The sequence below is a fragment of the Temnothorax nylanderi genome, unplaced genomic scaffold (assembly GCF_030848795.1).
Source record: "Temnothorax nylanderi isolate EJ_2023f unplaced genomic scaffold, tnyl_v1.0 TNYL_tig0034_pilon, whole genome shotgun sequence".
Classification (NCBI taxonomy): Eukaryota; Metazoa; Arthropoda; class Insecta; order Hymenoptera; family Formicidae; genus Temnothorax; species Temnothorax nylanderi.
The window spans coordinates 1087074-1105448 of NW_027249096.1; the positions used below are offsets into that span (position 1 = coordinate 1087074).

Genomic DNA, 18375 nt, shown 5'->3' on the forward strand with positions numbered 1-18375 from the left:
GTATCGCGTATTTGATTACAAGAGAAACCGAGATCGAGTGTCAAACAGCGCTGCAAGCGATTAATAATGGCTAACGATCTATATATGTGATTTAATGAAACGCGTTATTACGTTTCGGGACTCAATGCAAATATCTGGATGCCTATCCGAAAATCGACCGATACCACGTGCGTTCGCAAAGCTGCAGAGCGAGAAATGCAATATGACCACTCCATATCCAAAATTGCTTATATGCCTCGCAAATGTAAAATTGTATATTCCGTAACTGTCCGACCAATAGTGTCATTAAGCGCAAATCAAACATCGGCTGTATATGTCCTAAAGCTTTTCGGTTGATTATCTAAACTAAACGATCGTCGATTACGCGTGAACGACGTGCGCGTGAAGACTAGCGGGTTTCAAAGTTTCGCAGAGCAGACCAGTTCGCCACTCTGTCGCACTTACCCGATACTAGCGGGTAAATGTCGCCGATGAAGAAAAGAAAAAGAAAAAAAGGGTGGGAAACAAGCGTGGTACCCGATACTGGGTTTCTCATTATTTTAAGTGACTTCAGAGGCAAGCCCAGCGTATATATGCGCACCATATATCACCACTTGCCACTCAGCCCTGCAGTATCGTATAATCGAGTTGTCAGGCAAACTACCCCTTACGGAGAATGGGTCTACTATCGTTGTCGCCGCCGCAGACGCCACCGACGCCATAGTAGTCGCCTAATGCACGCGTTATTACGTTACGCGCATTTAAAACTCCCCTCCTATTAGCAGTTTGCTATCCTCTGTCGTCTGGATCGAATCCGTGGAAGACAGCGGTGCACGAGAGAGAGAGAGAGAGAGAGAGAGAGAGAGAGAGAAAAGTGACGCGCGCAGGTGTAACTTAATTGTGTCGCGTGGTCGGATTTAATGCTAGGAAAGCTGTTGTGGATCGTTCATAGTGGCGTATTTGTGATTTTGTAATATCTTCGTATGACAATTACACTAATGACGTTAATGACATAAACTTTACTTTTCCTAACTGTCACTTTACATCAAATCACAGTGAGAGAGAGAGAGAGAGAGAGAGAGAGAGAGAGAGAGAGAGAGAGAGAGAGAGAGAGAGAGAGAGAGAGAGAGAGAGAGAGAGAAGAGATATAAATATTTTTCTCTCTTGAGAACGTTCGCTAATATATCATATAATCTACTTTAAATTAATATTATACTTTCAATATCAATATATTATACACACACAACACGAATATACTATATAATAGTTGGAGTAATGAATCGATATCAACGTGAGGATTATCTATAGACCGTTGCTACGCATTAATCGAGATATTCAATTATAACGATACGCGTTCTACGTGCGGGCAAATTGTTTCCAGATGCAAATCTACCGATATCGTCTGCCGCATTGTCGTCCCCTATTATTCACGAGTCGGTTTGTCACTTATAGCCACCGTGCCCACTTCTGCCGTCGCATACCTCACCAGAAGCAGCACTCCTATTATTGCTCGCTTTGATGTCGGAACAGTCCTTCGAAATACTGAATTAATTCCTGAAAGGAAACGCATTGCGTCGGGGCGCTCAACTACCGACGCAACTGTCGTTATTTAAGGCGAACAATTATATCGAGATAATTTTACGACGTTTAACGTGCATTACCGCCATCCAAATGGATTCGGAGCGGAGTGTAACTCGCGAGTATCGAGCAAACGTTATGTGATATCGAAATACTCGAGTATGTCTGCGCTACTATCTCGTTGGTATCGTTGCGCTGGAAAAAAGAAAAAGAGATATAAATCGCTTCCTAGAACGAGAACACTCCAGAGGCCCGAGAAATCCGAGCGAAAAGCCGATAAACCATGCTGGTTTTAATGAACTTTCATTTTTCCGCGCGAACCTTTGGGAATACAAGAATAACAATTTTATTTTCACGTAAAAGAGACGGCAGGATCGAGTTGGAACGTCGCTATTTATTACTTTCGTTTTGAATCTATTTGTACATTCATAAAGAAACCGAGAAATATGGTTTAATTAAGATTTAATTAATAAATTGTATAAAGATTGAAAGCTAATAACATATTATTAGATAAATGTCAGATTTTTATATAGTACAAATACAATTAATATCCTTTACGACTTTTTTTAAATCCATACTATGACTTTCGTATCATTTAAGCACCGATTTTACTCCGTACGCGTGCATGTGAATTAATTTCATTCAAGTGTTACCTGTAAGCTATGCTCGTGCATCTCATATTACAGTAGAATGTTTGTTCGCGAAGGAAAGCAACGATTACACGATCTGCTCGGTGAGCATCGACAAAATATTGTATACTGCAACCGACCTTCACATTGGAATAATAACAACGCGAACCGCACATCCATATTCGTTTTGCGGAATAAGGGCTGAGCCTACCTAGCGTAACTCGTGCGCGGGGTCACTTAATAATGCAGATGGAGAATGCCCCTAGTCCCGGAACACCATGTGTAAGTCATGATTAATATTTCAGTTGTCGACCAAGAGGTTGAGGCGAGGGAGGACGGCGGGGAGGAGCAGTCTAAGGGCGGGGGGGATGTCCGGAGTATGAGGGTACCGACGGAAGGACTGACCATTGCAAAAGCGTAGGAGGTGCGCGAAGGTTTCGTTGTCCGGTGCGTTGTTAATTATTCGCAAAGGAAATTAATGCGCTCCTTGCAATAATTTACACCGACCGCGGAATGAATGGTGGCCAGACGGAATTATTCACGCTTCGTGGATCATAATTTCGGGCGTAAGGTTTTAACGTCTCGCGTGGAGATAACCAAGATGTCGACGGCTATTACTAATGCCTCTAAAAGGAGCTCCGCTATATACTTACTTTATCTACCTGACATAAGGAAAACGTGTGCGCAATGCAATGGGAGTTCTTGAAGATTAGTATAGATTTATAGAATGTACATATCGGATTCACGGTGAGACGTGCTCTCATGTCGCTCATAAAATTATTAGATACTTTAAGCTAATATATATTCGATTCAGACCACCTCATATGTAGGTATATCTGCTTTTTGTCGAAATTTCCATTAATATGTCACTTCTCTCTCACGTGCTTATCGGAGATTTTATTATATATTTAGATTTAGACAAAAGAGGATTTTAATCAAGTTTCGAAACTTAATGTATTTAAATCTTGAAATTGAGATCTAATTTTACTCGCTCGAGGTGGTTCTTACTAGCTAACGATGTCACTTAAAATCCGGTCAATAAAAAATCCCATTTAGACTAAAAATACTGATGATTGACGTTAAATTTTCCGTTAGAAGTATTCAAATGTATCCTAATTAAATGCAAGATTTTTAATATGTGTGACATTTAACATATGCGTAAAATATTGGCTAAATTTAAGATGAGTTAAGTCAGTATTAATATACCATATCAAAAGTACATAATGTACAGCTGAAATAAAAATCAATATCTTAGAACAAGACCAGCTTATGTCATTCTGTGGAAATAAAGAATAAATGTCTCATATTTTTCGTACACGTTTCAATATTTCCTTTTCATTCTTTCATCTGCGGAATAACATATTTAATATCTTGAAGCCAGGGAGTAGCCCTGTGGCTTCAAGATATTAAAATAACTCTCTATTATTACGGTGGCGTAATGAACACCTCGTGCAACGTCTCTAGAAAATTTTAGGAAATTTTACATAACAAAATGTCAAAGCAGAACATTAAGCTAGACTTTGTAGCAAAAAGCGGTAGACCGCAAGTAGTTGGGGTCGTAATGAATTTACCGCGGTCGCTCTTTAACAATGCGCATCTCACTATCGCGCTGCTGTTTCGCCGCTAACGATAACCTGGTAAAATACGTTCTGAGTTCAGCGCTTCCACAGCGTAGTGCTCGAGGCTTAGATTTTCTAATCTATTTGACACATTACTTGCTATCAGAGAACTTGAGATTATCTGAAAATGAAGCAATATTACGTACGCATTTAATGCGTACATAAATGAGTGTAAATGCAAATTCTTACCATTTTTTAAATCATTCTTTTAATATTCATTAATTTTTTAAAATTAGAAAATTATTCTCTCTATACTGTTCTATTTGACGCTAAAAATTATCATACTTAAGTGTATAACTTTTAATGTATAACTTTTAACATTAGCTACTGCGTAGTAATCGATGAACCAATCGGGCAAATCGAACAATCAATTTTGAAAGTAGATTTAAAAGGATCGCAGAAAGAAATATATTTTCATGCATGATAATATCGGATATTATAAATAAATATTGAATGAATTCATATATAAAAGCATCATGAATAGTATGCATTTATTTTCCGTGGAAAATATATTTGCTCGAATCAATAATTTAACGTTGTACTCATGGCAATTACAATATTACTATCGCGGTTTTGCCTCTTTAATCTCGATGTTGATTTCGCTATGTTATACCGATTCACAATTATATATAACTAATTTATAATTAATTAATTGCAATTTTAACAAAAATATTAGGTGTGTTAATGTGTTTGTGTAATCTCTTGAGAGACATGCTTAATTCATTATATTGCTAACATTGCACATTGTCGACAATACCTCAACAAACATTTGTTTATGTAACTTCTGTAGTATAAAAAAATATTTATTTGTTATTATTGGATCATTACAGTCTTTTTCTTGTGTTCATTATAATCCTTGTTTACGTTAAAGCGGACTACTTTGTTTTCTATGAAATACCGGTAGAAAAAGAAGAAATGAGGAAGGAGCGCGTAGAGGGAAACTGATGGAAAGTTTGAAGCTAGGGGATCTTCTATCGATGGTATGCTATTCCGCGCCAACGTCGTCAATAACGGAAGATATCGATATGTAATTCCTAGTTTCAAGGATGATGAGAAAAGTTCTCGTGCCGTTCATAAAATATATAACGGATGTACTATTCATTACTGTTGAAGGGGGACTCAACGGTAGTAGCCGGTAGTATAATAGCACGAGAAAAACAAAACATTAAGTGGATGGGAATACTGTAGCGAACGTTGAACTTCGAACCCTTCGAACCCTTCGTCGTCGACTACAATTCTGTTTTTTTATAAGCAATGTGAGAAACGAAGCGGGCGATATTAAACTTCGGCATTCTTTTACAAGCGATTGAGAGAAAAGTTTCGTAGCCATAATATACATTTGTTATTGCCAGACACAATCGCCGAACAATCCAACTATTATGAATATTATCTTAATCCAATTTGGTCTAATTAAAATATAATTTGCATTCACTAATTTAATAAATTAATGAACTCGGAGTTTAATTTCGAATCTCTAACTAGAATGTAATTTCTGTCGTTTTTTTCGCGTATAATTAATTACTGAATGTATTCAATTATTACATAATTTATACGCTTGGTGCTAATACTAATTAGAAAAGAAAATCGACAAAATTACCTAATAAGTATTCTATAAAATGGTCATCAATGGAATGGAAATGCGTGTAACACATGAAAAATAAAATTTCAACCGCAGATACCAAATGCATTTACATAATCGTATCTTTTTCCGAAGATTCAAAAAATTGCATACACTTCTCGATCGCCCCATGCAAGCTTTCAGACAAATACACTGAGTTTCTTCTTTACTAACGTTCGTAACATAGACCTTTCTTTGATAATGTGCAGACAGAATCGACTACTGCCTTTATTTTTCTTCGTCTGAATGAAATAACATTGTTCCATATGAAAATTGTATTAGACACTATTTTTGTCATAATTTATATCTTTTCTCTTTCTATATTTTTTGTATTTTATAAAATCATACAAATTTTAGTATAAGGTACTATACAGGTAACAAATACTTTAGATCATTCACGTTTTGATAAATTTCAATCATTTGTTATAGTCCAATTTAGAATTTGCATACCAAGAATTTTATATTTGAAAATTTTCAGTGATTGCAATCGTTTTTCCGACATTCCACACGTTCATTTTTCTGTCTCTTTTTCCATTATACTGGCAATGTTGCCAGTGACAGCGGTTGTATTTGACCGAATGTTTAATTTTTTTAGACTACGTGAACCCAAAATGACGTATTAAATTTTATGTGTTAACATTGTGCGTATCATTTTACACTGTAAGCGTCAGTCGAAATTGCTACTACGATAAAACGTGCCTTTTTATGAAATATCATTGCGTTAACTCTGTTACATGCGTTGTACGACAATGAAAATTTTAACGGTCGTTTAACAACCGTCATATTGAAAATATTTCTAACGCGGTAAAAATGTCAAGTATTTGCAAACGTATATTTATTACCTGTAATAATTGTAACTAAAAAATAAAAAAAAATTTTTTTATTTCTTATATATGTGTTTGTAATATTTAATACATTTTTTAAAACTATTATTCTGACATATAAATGTGATTATGTGAGACACTAAATTTCGATTTTACAAGCAGAGAAAATAATCTTCATTGCTGTGGCTTCGCTGGTCGTATTTAAAATTACGTGATTTTATAATTTTATAACTTTTATATTTTATATACGCTCCAACTATCTCTGTAAGATAGTAAATATTCCTTAAATCCCAAACACATAATAACGTCGCATAACACCACGATCGATGCGAAACGTGCGCACGATGTCGAATGCACGCGAGACAAGTAATATCATTATGATAACTTCCACCACATTGTATTTCATCATTAGTATATACCTACATCGCGCTGTTGTTGTAACGGAAAATTGTTCGCATTAACGAAAGCTCGAAATATTCCGCGAAAGGGACACGCTGTCGTAGGCGGAATGCAAAGCACAGCGGGTATGTCTCATTAGCAAGCATCGTTATTTTCTCAAACGGAGCATCGGCTTATTATGAGCCGTCGTAATTGTATGTACGTCTCGTCTCGTCTCCCCTCCCTTCCTCCCCCGAAGGGTACGCGGGCGCTTTAGGCTTTCTATCAAAGAGCTTGCAGTTTAAGAAGCGGAAGGAAGAGGCGATGGAAGGCATGGAAGCAGTCGGAGAGTGGCCCTTTCAACGGAGACACTTTGCACCTGTTGAAGGTACAGCCACTCCTCGATCTTGCCGAACCCTCCCACTCAAAGTGACTCCAACCTCTGGCAGTTACTAGAAAAACGCTGGCGAATTCCCTCCTAGCGCCCGATTTCGTTTCGTTGACATCTCGGAAATTGGTTTTCGATATGAGCCGCGACGTAGGTATCCCATTGTTCCTTGTGCGTGCGACAGCTGCTCGAAAATGCATCTCGCATCCCCTTATTGTGTTTTTTTCTTTCCTTCTTTGACACGTGTACACCTTTCGCAACAGTACACGTTTCATGCGCGTTTGAAAAGTTCGGTAAAAGGAGCCTAAATTATAATCAGGAGTCGGGAAGAAATTCCACGTTTAACCCAAATATTCATTCGTCATCGGGGAATACTCGAATTCAAAACACAAAAGCAAAATTGCAATGCTGTTGCAAATGGAAATGATATTCAATATTTGTGTCAACGTTATTTGCAGTTGTCACAAACATCTGTTGCATTCTTGCAAAGACTGCATATTGCAACTACCTTGTGCGTTTCCATATTCGAACCATGCAGTTTCGTGATGACTGAAATTGGCCACGAAAATAAAATATGTTAATCAATAATTATTAAATTTTTTTGTATGGGGAATTATTTCTCTCCCGATTTCGATCTCGCATATATTCTAGCAATACAGAGTTTCCGTGAAATGCGGCACCTCACGGATATCCCGCGTACTTGTATTTTAACGCAATGCGAAATTATTAGAGGGAAACGCTTTGGAAAAGCGCGTGTTAACTACGGGCCGCAACGCAGCGTCGTTCACAAGCAAAATTTTGAAGAAAATTAACGCGCTCCGCCCCGAAGTTGCGTCGTCTACCGTGTCCAGGTGTACACGGGCCGTTGCGCGGAGCTTGCGAAAGCAGCCGGGGGCTAACTCTTCCGCAAGCTCGCTCGAGTCTACAAGCCGTGTCGGTGCTACCGCTCCGCGCCGCGTCGTGCCAGGGCGAAGTGCATTCGATGTTCGCAGTTCGCTGCCATGGCAACAATCCCCTACAAACAAAATGCATCGTGTGCACACGACATGCCACGGTTCTCCTTGTCGCGCCGGGGCCGGCCGGGTGCCCACCCGCCGTGCGTTTAGTCGCCACGGAAGGAACCGTTGCCGGGGTGAAGAAATGCCACCGGACAGGACGAGACACGACTGTAAATTCCGAGCGTGGCAAGTGTCGGAGGGGACGGCGCGCGGCGCGCGACGGCCCCGTGTGCTTTGCGAGATAAATCGTCCGGCTAGCTCGTGCACTCGCACGGCTGCCGGGAGTGTCGAAAGGGGACACCGGTGAGCACGCGATCGGCGCCGATGATTAACGGTCGATTAAAGATAAGCGGCGACTGTTCGTTTTGCTACGTCGACATGCCGGCGAGATGTTGTTACGTGGTTAACGCTTTCGCGATCGATACGGTCGATGCGTACATTGTTGCGCGAGTTTATCGATGAATTTTAAACATCGAATTTCTGCTTAAACGTAACGCCGATGTAATAATAATTACTAGCTCATATTATTGCGAACTAACAATTATTAATTTCATGAAGACTGCAACCCTGTAATTCTATTTAGATCGCGTATATAAATTGTAAGTAAAGATTGCAGATCATATATTTATGTTTTAGCAGCTTGGATCGTATTTGTCGATTTTAAATAAAGCGAAACGAACAGGATATCGGTTTTTGTAATAAACTTACTTTTGTAATAAACACGCGATATCGTTTCAATACTTGTCAGTATCTCGACATAACGAACGAGAAATAAAACGAAATAGCGTCTCGTAATCGCAGACATTTGTCGCGCTGGTCCAAAAGCGACATAGCAACCGACCGATAAAGAAACGAAACCTTTCTATCCTCTTAAACGTCACGGCGACGTTTTCGAATCCATACGGATTAGAAAATCCAATATAGAAAGGAGGAGCGCCACGAGGGCGTAGCGGAACCGCACGAGCGGGAGGGTGACCGAGGTCGCGCCGAAGGGAAATGGGTAGAAGAGAAGAGGAAAGGTCGGAGGAGGAAGAGACGTGGGGTTAGTGAAGAGTGAGGAGGCGAGGGGGGAGAGAGAGAGAGAGAGGGAGGGTGAAGAGGGCATAACACAATTACATGTGGGGTTGATGCCGAGCTCGCTCTCCGTACGGCATAGCGGCGGGATGAGGGTCGGGAACCACGCGGAGGGGTGCCCCAACGTTGGGTGGCAAGATTGAATATGAAAGTTTAATGCGAGCAATATCAGCGCCACTGCCCCGGCCCTCGGCTACTCACTCTCAGACGTCTCGCCTATCAGGATGCCCATCTTGGCTGTATCTCTCTTTATATCGCGAGTGCGCTCACACCGGCGCGGCGGCGGCGCGGCGGCGGCGGCTTCGAGCGGGAAAGAGGCAGAGACGGCGAAGAGCACTTCGAATCTTTGATGTCCCGAGGTAACCCGCAGATCGCCTCGAGCTTGTTCCACGCTCGCGCGTAAATTCCTAACCGATTTGAAAAACTGATTTGTCAATCCGCAGCCGCGCGTCGCTTTCGACAAGGGCGTCCATTTCGATGCAAACAACGTTTAGAACACAACGCGCAGCGCGAGAACGTAATTAGCACCTCGTTGGCTCTCCTCTAGACTCGAATATCGGTTATTTTCAACGCGCGAGAAATGATAGAACACAAAGAAGCCTACGATATTGTCAATTATATATTCGATTTCCTTTTGCACTCAATCTACAAGTCGCTAAATATCACGATTGTATATTTATTATACAAATTATTATTACGAATTATTTTTACGTTATATCAGTTGACAAGCTGTCACATATTAATCAATATCGTACGCAATCTCGTAATCTTTTATTTCACAAAACTATCTCCGAATTCTTTTCCCGTCCTAATCAAAAGAGCGGTATAAACGTATTGTAAAACAGTTAGCAATCGTCTAGCCTTTACTTTCGCATGAAAAAGGATAATTATCAATTAAAAACTTACTTTTGTGTAAAGATATCCTGCTTGTGGATGGGATTCACGAGCTCGCTAAGGCGTTTAGTGACTATGCCTTCGGCTATTTGTAAAACTTTCCTCATTAATTACCGACAAGATTCGATTTCGTCCCCTCTCTCCCGTACCAATCTCCCACCCCAACCTTTTCTCACTATGGTTTTGCCCCTTTGTCCGCCATAGCGAAACGAAGTTTAATAGTGAATTAGAACGTGCGTTCCTGCAACCGGCAATTATGTGCCAATTAATAAGCCGAACGCGATATCGCCGAGTCATATTTTTAGTTAAAAAAAAAACATATATACAAGAAATTTTATGCTACAATGAGAAAAACATTGGAGATAGTTTCTGTATTTAAATTGAAAGTAATTCCACGATAACATTTTATCACTGACGAAAGATTGACTAAAAGTCACAACCTTCAATTCCCACGCGCGGAAATGTCACAGAAAAATTCCTTCCTCAGCTAACTATGTCGCCCCACTTTATCCTTTCAGCGTCACCTCAGCACATCGGCGAGTATATCCCTCCGTCAAAGAAATAACTCCCGGTACACCTTGTACGTGTCAACGTGGTTAAAAATACAGACGTACCTATATACGCACGCGGTCGCACATCGCGCGCGAAGGCACACCGACATACCGACATTTCTTACGGCAGAAAGTTCCCTCTAGCCCATGCTTCTTATGTTCCACTATCGCACGCCGAATGCAAGCCTCCCTCGGAACGGCACTGCTTTAGTGACAAGCGCCTTTAAGAGTTTAGACATGCGTCAACTTAAGCAAATGCAGATCAGAGCAACGACGCGCGACGAAGTGCTCGGAACTGACAGAGAGCTGGCGGAAATGTTGACTGACGATAGAGGCAAAGCAAGATAGTTGGTAACATCAGTAGGAGATCTCTAAAACGGAATGATGGTTACATCACGGAAAGCCCCAAGCCCCACTTCGAGATAGGCGAAGACGTAATATACGTTTATATGTGGGATCATGTATGTACGCTGCGATGCATCTGCGGTTGTCCGCAAGCGGCAAGACCGCAGATAACATGGGTATATACCTATGAACAAAGAACTCGTAAACACGATAAAATTGTAATTTATCGTGAACTTGGAGCTAAGTTTTGCAGCGTTAACGAATAATCTCTCCGTTTTTCTCGCTCACTCTCCTTATCTTTTTTTAAATTAATTTAGGAGAACATATATGTCTTGTTGAGGGAGAGAGAAAGAGAGAGAGAGAGAGAGAGAGAGAGAGAGAGAGGAGATGCTCAGCTGATAAAAATGAATGTCATTAACGTGTGATTAATTTGTGTAGATGCAGGAGACAGATCGTACCGTACGGGATCCGACACGGAAGGCGCAGCAACTACGGACAACCCTACAACGCCATTTCCTACGCCGCCCCCAACCTTGACACCGAATCATCGGCAAGCTTCTCCGTTTCCCCTCGAAAGCACAAACTCTCGCCGGCATCATTATAACGGCAGCATATCTTCCGAGAGATCTCGCAACGGCAATGGTAGGGAGTTAATTAGAACCGCAAACGGGTTGGTTTGCACGCAAGATGATACTTACGGGCCCGCCGCAAGATGAATCTCATCAAACGCAATTTTATACTGCGTTGTACAACCGTGACACGTGCAAGACGAGCTTATTCCGATAGATGGACGCAAGAGAAATCCTGATAGATGAGCGATTTAAAGTGATAAGCAATGTGATATTACGCATGGCAGCATCGACTTCGGTTTCAACCCGCTCTAATATAACATTTCGCACTTCAATCCATTTGGAATACTCTACACCTCCAGTTACTAAAAGTTGTAGATATGTTTTACGTCCAAATACCGTGTCATTAAAATTGAAATAATTGCTGGGCCGTATAAAAATTATTTGCTGAAAGTTAAAAATTAGTCTACGCAAAAAGGTGTTATTTAATCCTAATAATTTCGCTTCTTTAAAAGTAATTTTAAAAGGATTAAAGAACTCGAGTATTTTCTTTGTCCACGTGCTAATGGAAGATTGAATTAAGCGGTATGATTTTTATTCGTTAGCAAAACTTCCCAAAGAAAAAAAATTTCTCACTATTTAAAAATATTCGTATTTTCTTTATTGCAGGTGAGACCGTTTACGCGGCGTCCACAAAAAAGACGACTTCCGGCGGCGGTACCTTAGGTCGAAGAACACGCCGAGGTCACGCAAGCGCCTTGAGCAGTAGCTCCACCGCGAGCGATCGTTCCGAAACCGTCTTCCCCGATGAACACACTCGCATGCATCTTACCAATGGTGAGGAAGAATATACTGGAGTTTCTTTTTCACGCATATGTCATCGCGCGATTATTATTTCACACGCATGATCATTGCATCACATCGCATCACATCGCATGCCGTCGCATACCATATCGCTTGAGACAATTATTGTAATTATTGAATCGCAACGAGCGTGTATTAAGCCAAAAACTATTTCTATTATCAAAGACTTGAACAAAGAAACTCATTCAACGTGACGGATCGGGATAAATCCTCGTCGATCGCCCTGAGCGGATCGTCCCTTTAAATCACGACGTAAAATTTGCCGCGGTGCGATAAGTTAACGATCCATGCCTCAAATGTGATTACCGGACTAACCGAGTTACCGGCTGGTATCGAGCCCCTGGCCGGAGTTAAATCGGGTTTCTCGTAAACGTGTTCCTCGTTAAAAGCTTAATATTAATAGTCACCCAGAAACGCGAACGGAAAAAGAGAATCGCATATGGAACTCGGAAAAGGAAATCGCATCTATAGATCCTATGAACATATTCTTGTATCTTCTAAAACTTTCATGCGTTGTGTATGTGTGTACGTTATCAATTATTCGAAATTATTAATTGAGAAAAAGAAGGTTACAAGCAGAGTACTTTCAACCTCGATTTCTCATGAACCTCACATAAGACATAGTTATTAACGAGTACTCTCATTAAACATTACTTCAGTAATAACTTCAGCGGCGTAAGAAAACACATCTCTTTTGTTAATTTTGTCCTAAAGACGTACATATATAGCTATGATTTTGACTATACATTTGACTATACTATATGTCCTCATAATGAGCATCCCTCGTCTCACGTTCCCATCGATGCACGTGTGCGAAGCTTCACGAAACGGCCCAAAGGCGAAAGATCTTGGCAAAGGCAAACGTTTCCGAGCCATGCATTATCGCGTCTAGCGAACAATGCCGTAATCGACAAACTACATTATACGCTGGTTCATTAAATAATCAAGGGACCTTCTATTTTGGCAGTTAGGTTCATTGTTGTCTGATGCAGTAATGTACCAGCGGCAACACTAACAGTGTCGGTAGCTGCAATGGCAGCGGCAATAGCACAATACAAGTGCGAGAGGGAAAGAGAAAGAGACTCGAGCTCGGGGCTAACGGAGTTAGCAGTTGGCGCCTGGGCTCAGCTAGTTAGAGCATAGACCACCGTCAAAGTTAGCGTGACCCTGCCGACTATATTGTTTCAAAACGTCAACAGTATTTAGATCTCCCGTCGTTGCTGGGCCGCGCGCTATCTTGGCACACGCACTATCTCACTGTATAACGCAGCTTCGAGCAGCAACCACCGGGGAGATAAGAGAAAGTAGCTTTGCGGCTTTGAACCGGCGGCCGCGGTCGACGAGCGTAAGCCGCTCGTCGGCTAAGTTTTAAACGAAATTTCGTCGGATCTCATTTCGTGTCGACGCGACGTCGATGCGGCGGCGGTCACGTCGGGTTCGAGGGATGCTGGCTGCCAATTAGTCTACCGATATCGCGAGACAGCGAGAGCATGGATGAAAGGGCGAAGGATAGCCCGGGTGGAAAGCTGGCGAGCGCGCGTGCGGTAAGGAGCGAGAGCTCCACCACATCTTCGTGGACGGTTACCTCCGGAATTTCGAAGGCCGCATTGCTCCTGCCCGCTCGAGTGCGATCACATTACGCGTAGCCGTGTAGGTTTCGTGAAAATTAGCGGCGCGAATTAAGCTCGTGACGCTCACTCATGGACATTTTATATGACGTGTATGAACACGCATTCATGGTATATCGTGAGCGCGGGTGTATATTATATCATATAAAAAAATTGAGTAACCCTGAGAGATGATATGAAATTTTCCATTTTCTCGTCTTTTTTAATTTGATATGTTTAGGAACTTATGTTACTCTAAACTATTTGTATTACGCTTTTTATATGTCATAGAAAATTGTTTTAACGAAGCATTAATTATCGATTAGATTTCCCGGCAATAATTTTTTAACGCACGGCTTTACGAGAGTGCCGATAGTGACGACGAGCATTATATAAGATGCTGCAAGATACCGCGTATAATTACCAGGATCTCGTAAGCAGTAATTTGAGTCTGAATCTGCGATGGGATATTGCTTGCCAGAATGTCCCTGCGGTCTAATGGAGGCATGTCGCGGCATCTATTAGCAAATGGCTCCCAACGGTCAGGGCTTACCCGCGTTAACCCCGTGTGCGGCGCATCGCCAGAAAGACGATTGATATTACATTAGACCGCCGTAGTCTAATGTGACCCAGTCGAGGAGCACGTTATTGAATTGGCAAACGCGCGAAACCCGATAACGTTACGGTAATTTGCTACCACAAAGCTATGAAATGTACACGCTAAATGAGCGTACTCGTCATCGTAAAATGAAGAATTAGCACGTGGTACGTGTAATTGTGCGCTGTAAGCGTTACCTACGTAAACAAAAAACTATGAATAAATAAATGTTTGAAAATAAAATACAATTCTATCGATATGTACAGTAAGTTGTTCTTGCAATTTAATACCATTTGTTATAAATTTTTGTTAGTCCATAGGATTTTCAAACAACCATTAAATTCGTGAAATGTATATGTATTACGTACATTTATATAGGTAGATCAATTAGGAGAAATGCACAATTTTTGTGAAAACTAATAATTGTGTGCACAATGTAAATGTGCAGAAGCAAATCACCGTCGGTGAAAAATAAATTTTCCGCGGGTTTTCGCAATCGTTCAGCGATGGTCGGTAATTTTTGACGGGCTCTGATGCGGGCTGTTGCATTTAATGTCATGGAACAAATCATGCGCACCAGCAAGCTTGATGTTATCAATTCATTCGATTGATGTAGGTTTCGCGGCATATGTTGCACGAACGAAATAAATGCACACGGAATCAATTGACTTATGTATACAGTAAAAACTTTAAAAATAACTGCTACGGAACAAAAATACGCCGATATTTTTAATAAACGATAATACGGTCGGGTAAGCACGTTCGGGTAAATAACTCGCGCGAATTTTCGCTTTTTGATCGTAGTGTTTAATCAAGAACACTTGATTCGTCACTTCTGACTACAATCGAGTACTTTTTGTGACGATGACCATTCGGGAAGTTATACGAATGTGTCTGCTTGGATAAGTGCCAAGTTTCGACGAATAGAAATAATTTCAAGCGCCACTTGCGAACTATGCCAATAGTCCGTGTTCGCCATTACCATTATCGTTCTATTCCTTTTTAGTCTATCTTTTTCCGGACTAGATGTCTGTGGCAGCGTGAATCTTTTATTACATTTAATTGTTTGCAACGCAATCTTTTTATCGTTTGCGGAAATAAAGGTCAATGTTTATGTTATAAAAGAAAGCAGAGATACTCTTCGCGACGATGAAAAGAACGCGCAGGAATTAAAATCACGAGACATTAAGTTTATGGATGACGTTATTATAACGGTCCTGTCTCACCACTTTACTACCATAAAGCTAAGGTAAATAATTCAAACAGAATGTAATCAATGCACAAGCTTAATTGTCGTAAATTATCATATAATGCTCAGGTTACGAGGCAACGTGATATTTATGAACTTTCCCCTCCGTGAAAATTCATCGTATTAGGAAAGCTGTTTTATGGAACCTCATCCTATTCTAAATAACATGTGATTATCTTTTTCTTGCCTTAAGTCGCCAGAAAAAATTTAGAGAATATTTTAATCGTCAAATGTAAGTAAATATGTTCAATTCTTCATTTCGCTGTACGTTGAAAGTCCGAGGATATAATAAAAGCGTTATATCTTACCAATTAATCAATGGTAAATGGATCTAGGCGAGGCAAGGATGAAATTTTGTGTGTCCAGCGCGAACGAAGGCGGGTGGCACATAGAAATTGTACGAGACAGTTCGGACGAAGCATTCACGAATGCTAACTCGGTTTATTAGACTGTTTGGTCCGGAAGGAGTCAAGCCGGAACGATTCGTTGGACTGGTTATCGGACAGTAGGTACGGTACCTACCATTGCGGCAATACCGCGCCGGTATAGCGCTAGCAAATAATTCGTATTTACATGAACGTGTACTCCCCGACGCGGCGGAGGCGTTAGACCGACAAATCGAATTACAGACGCGAATCGCTAACCGCATCAAGTCACTGTCGGCTACCTTGCATCCCCTTGCACTGTCTGACTAACCCTTCTCGCCGCCCGCGGATGAGGGATAACTCGGTTGAACTCGGTATCGGTGATGCGCTAGCATACTACATAATTGGCTCACAACGATTGGCCAAGACATACCGTCGGCGACGTTATATTACTCAATAATGTGTCCAATTAGATGTCGTACTAACGCGAAATAGGTGTATGTACGCTTGTCACGTTTGTAATAACAGTCGAAAGCAATATCCAATAAATTCGGATAAATATTGTATCAAGAAAGTTGAGTGCCTTGATCGACATATTTCAACAAAATATATTTAAAACAATTTAATTGCTCTAATAATGTGATTTTTATAGATTTCATAAAAATTTAAAAATTATATATTTAAGAATTATAATAAATTGTATGTAAAAATAAACTCAATTCTTCAACAGCTTCTGTATAAACAAAACTTGCTTAAATTTTATAAATATAAAACTCAAAAAATGAACAAATTAATCTTCTTAGTTTAAAATAATTATTTTTTTATATTCGATATTTTTATAAAGGAGGGATTGGGCGAATTTTAATTTGAATATATTTTGCCGGGCGGAGTAAGCCGCATTATGTAAATAGTGAAATCTATATTACCGAGTTATATCATGTTCATCATTTTGCAGAATTAAATTGCACTGCACCTATTGCCATCAGGAACTGCATGATTTATTTTGCGCATTCTGTAAACGCTATCCTATGCTTTATGAGGGACAGTAACGCGGTTTGACCACTGGTCAATGATGTACCAGTATTAGCTATAATTGGCTGGAACCGTATTGATCTGACCTTCATGTAGGCAGCGTTATCTTCTATCCTTGCTACGTATAATTAGTTATGCTGGTGAATTTACATATACAGTGCAATAAGTCGCATTTAGTAGCATCCAGTAGAATTCATGTGGATGTCAACAAATCTTCATATTACACGTTACGTTAGCGAGTAATTGACTTATGTGTATGTGTGCGAAACGTATATAAAAAAAAAGATGATGTCGGATATATCCATCAAATAGATAATAAAATTGTTTGTTGCCAATCGTCGATATAATTGATCTACTGGAGATTCATCAAATTCTCCGCTACGCTCGTTGCAAGATATTTTTGCTTTTGGCAATTTAGCCGTCGGATTAAATTTAACCGGTTTTAACTCTTTCACCCGCATTCTAGCAATTTAACGTTAACGTATAGCATATTTTGCAATTTCAGAAGAACCATCTTCAAATATGTACTTTTCCCCAGGCTTTAATTTGATGCTGCAGCGTGCGTATGTAAAGTAATGTAGCTATCACGAAGACGGAATGTATCCCGCGATTTGTAGCGCATCGTTATAAAACATTTAAGTCTGTAAAATAACACATTGCTGATTCAAAAGGGGAGAGCCGGCTCTCTCTCTCTCTCTCTCTCTCTCTCTCTCTCTCTCTCTCTCTGTAGCGGCTTAGTACCGGTTTCGAGATTTTTCCCACCCCGTTGTCAATGCGATATCGACTTTGTAATTGAGCGTTACAGGTGTTCCGAGCACTCGAACGATGCCGGCAAATTGTTCAATAACTGGAACAAATGTATATTTCGACGGTAAAGTTGTCCGAGATACGCGACGGACGCGGCTGGCGCTGACAGCTACGCATTGCGCATTTCACGGTCCGATTTAATTAAGCGATTATTACTGCTTATTACGGAAAATATCGACGCTGCTCCCAGATGACTTCGCAGAAATAATTTCCCTATCGCGTTTATAATTTCTACGATTAATTAGACCTCGATCTGGTCAAGTAATAACGGCGAAAATCGTCGAAAATCTAGAATAGCCTCGATACAAACCGTTGTCAGGAAGCGAAAGCGAATATTGCAGATATATCATTATCATTCACATGCATGACAATTGCATTAACCTTCGATGTCATCTGATTCAATCACATT

General features: G+C 40.5%; 1 protein-coding gene and 1 long non-coding RNA gene across 7 annotated transcripts in view; one reads left to right on the forward strand and one right to left on the reverse strand.

Annotated features, from left to right (window-relative positions):
• LOC139770914 (uncharacterized) overlaps positions 1-10216 on the reverse strand; it is a 166520-nt gene extending 156304 nt beyond the window's left edge. The window contains exon 1 of the long non-coding RNA XR_011717847.1: positions 9992-10216. This is a non-coding gene — a long non-coding RNA (uncharacterized lncRNA). The remainder of the gene's footprint in view (positions 1-9991) is intronic.
• Positions 1-18375, forward strand: part of Ten-a (tenascin accessory) — a 442890-nt gene that overhangs the window by 159030 nt on the left and 265485 nt on the right. For all 6 annotated transcript variants that reach the window (XM_071703188.1, XM_071703191.1, XM_071703193.1 and 3 more), the window contains 2 exons: positions 11314-11517; positions 12114-12281. In XM_071703188.1, coding sequence (XP_071559289.1) covers positions 11314-11517; positions 12114-12281 — 372 coding nt within the window. The remainder of the gene's footprint in view (positions 1-11313; positions 11518-12113; positions 12282-18375) is intronic.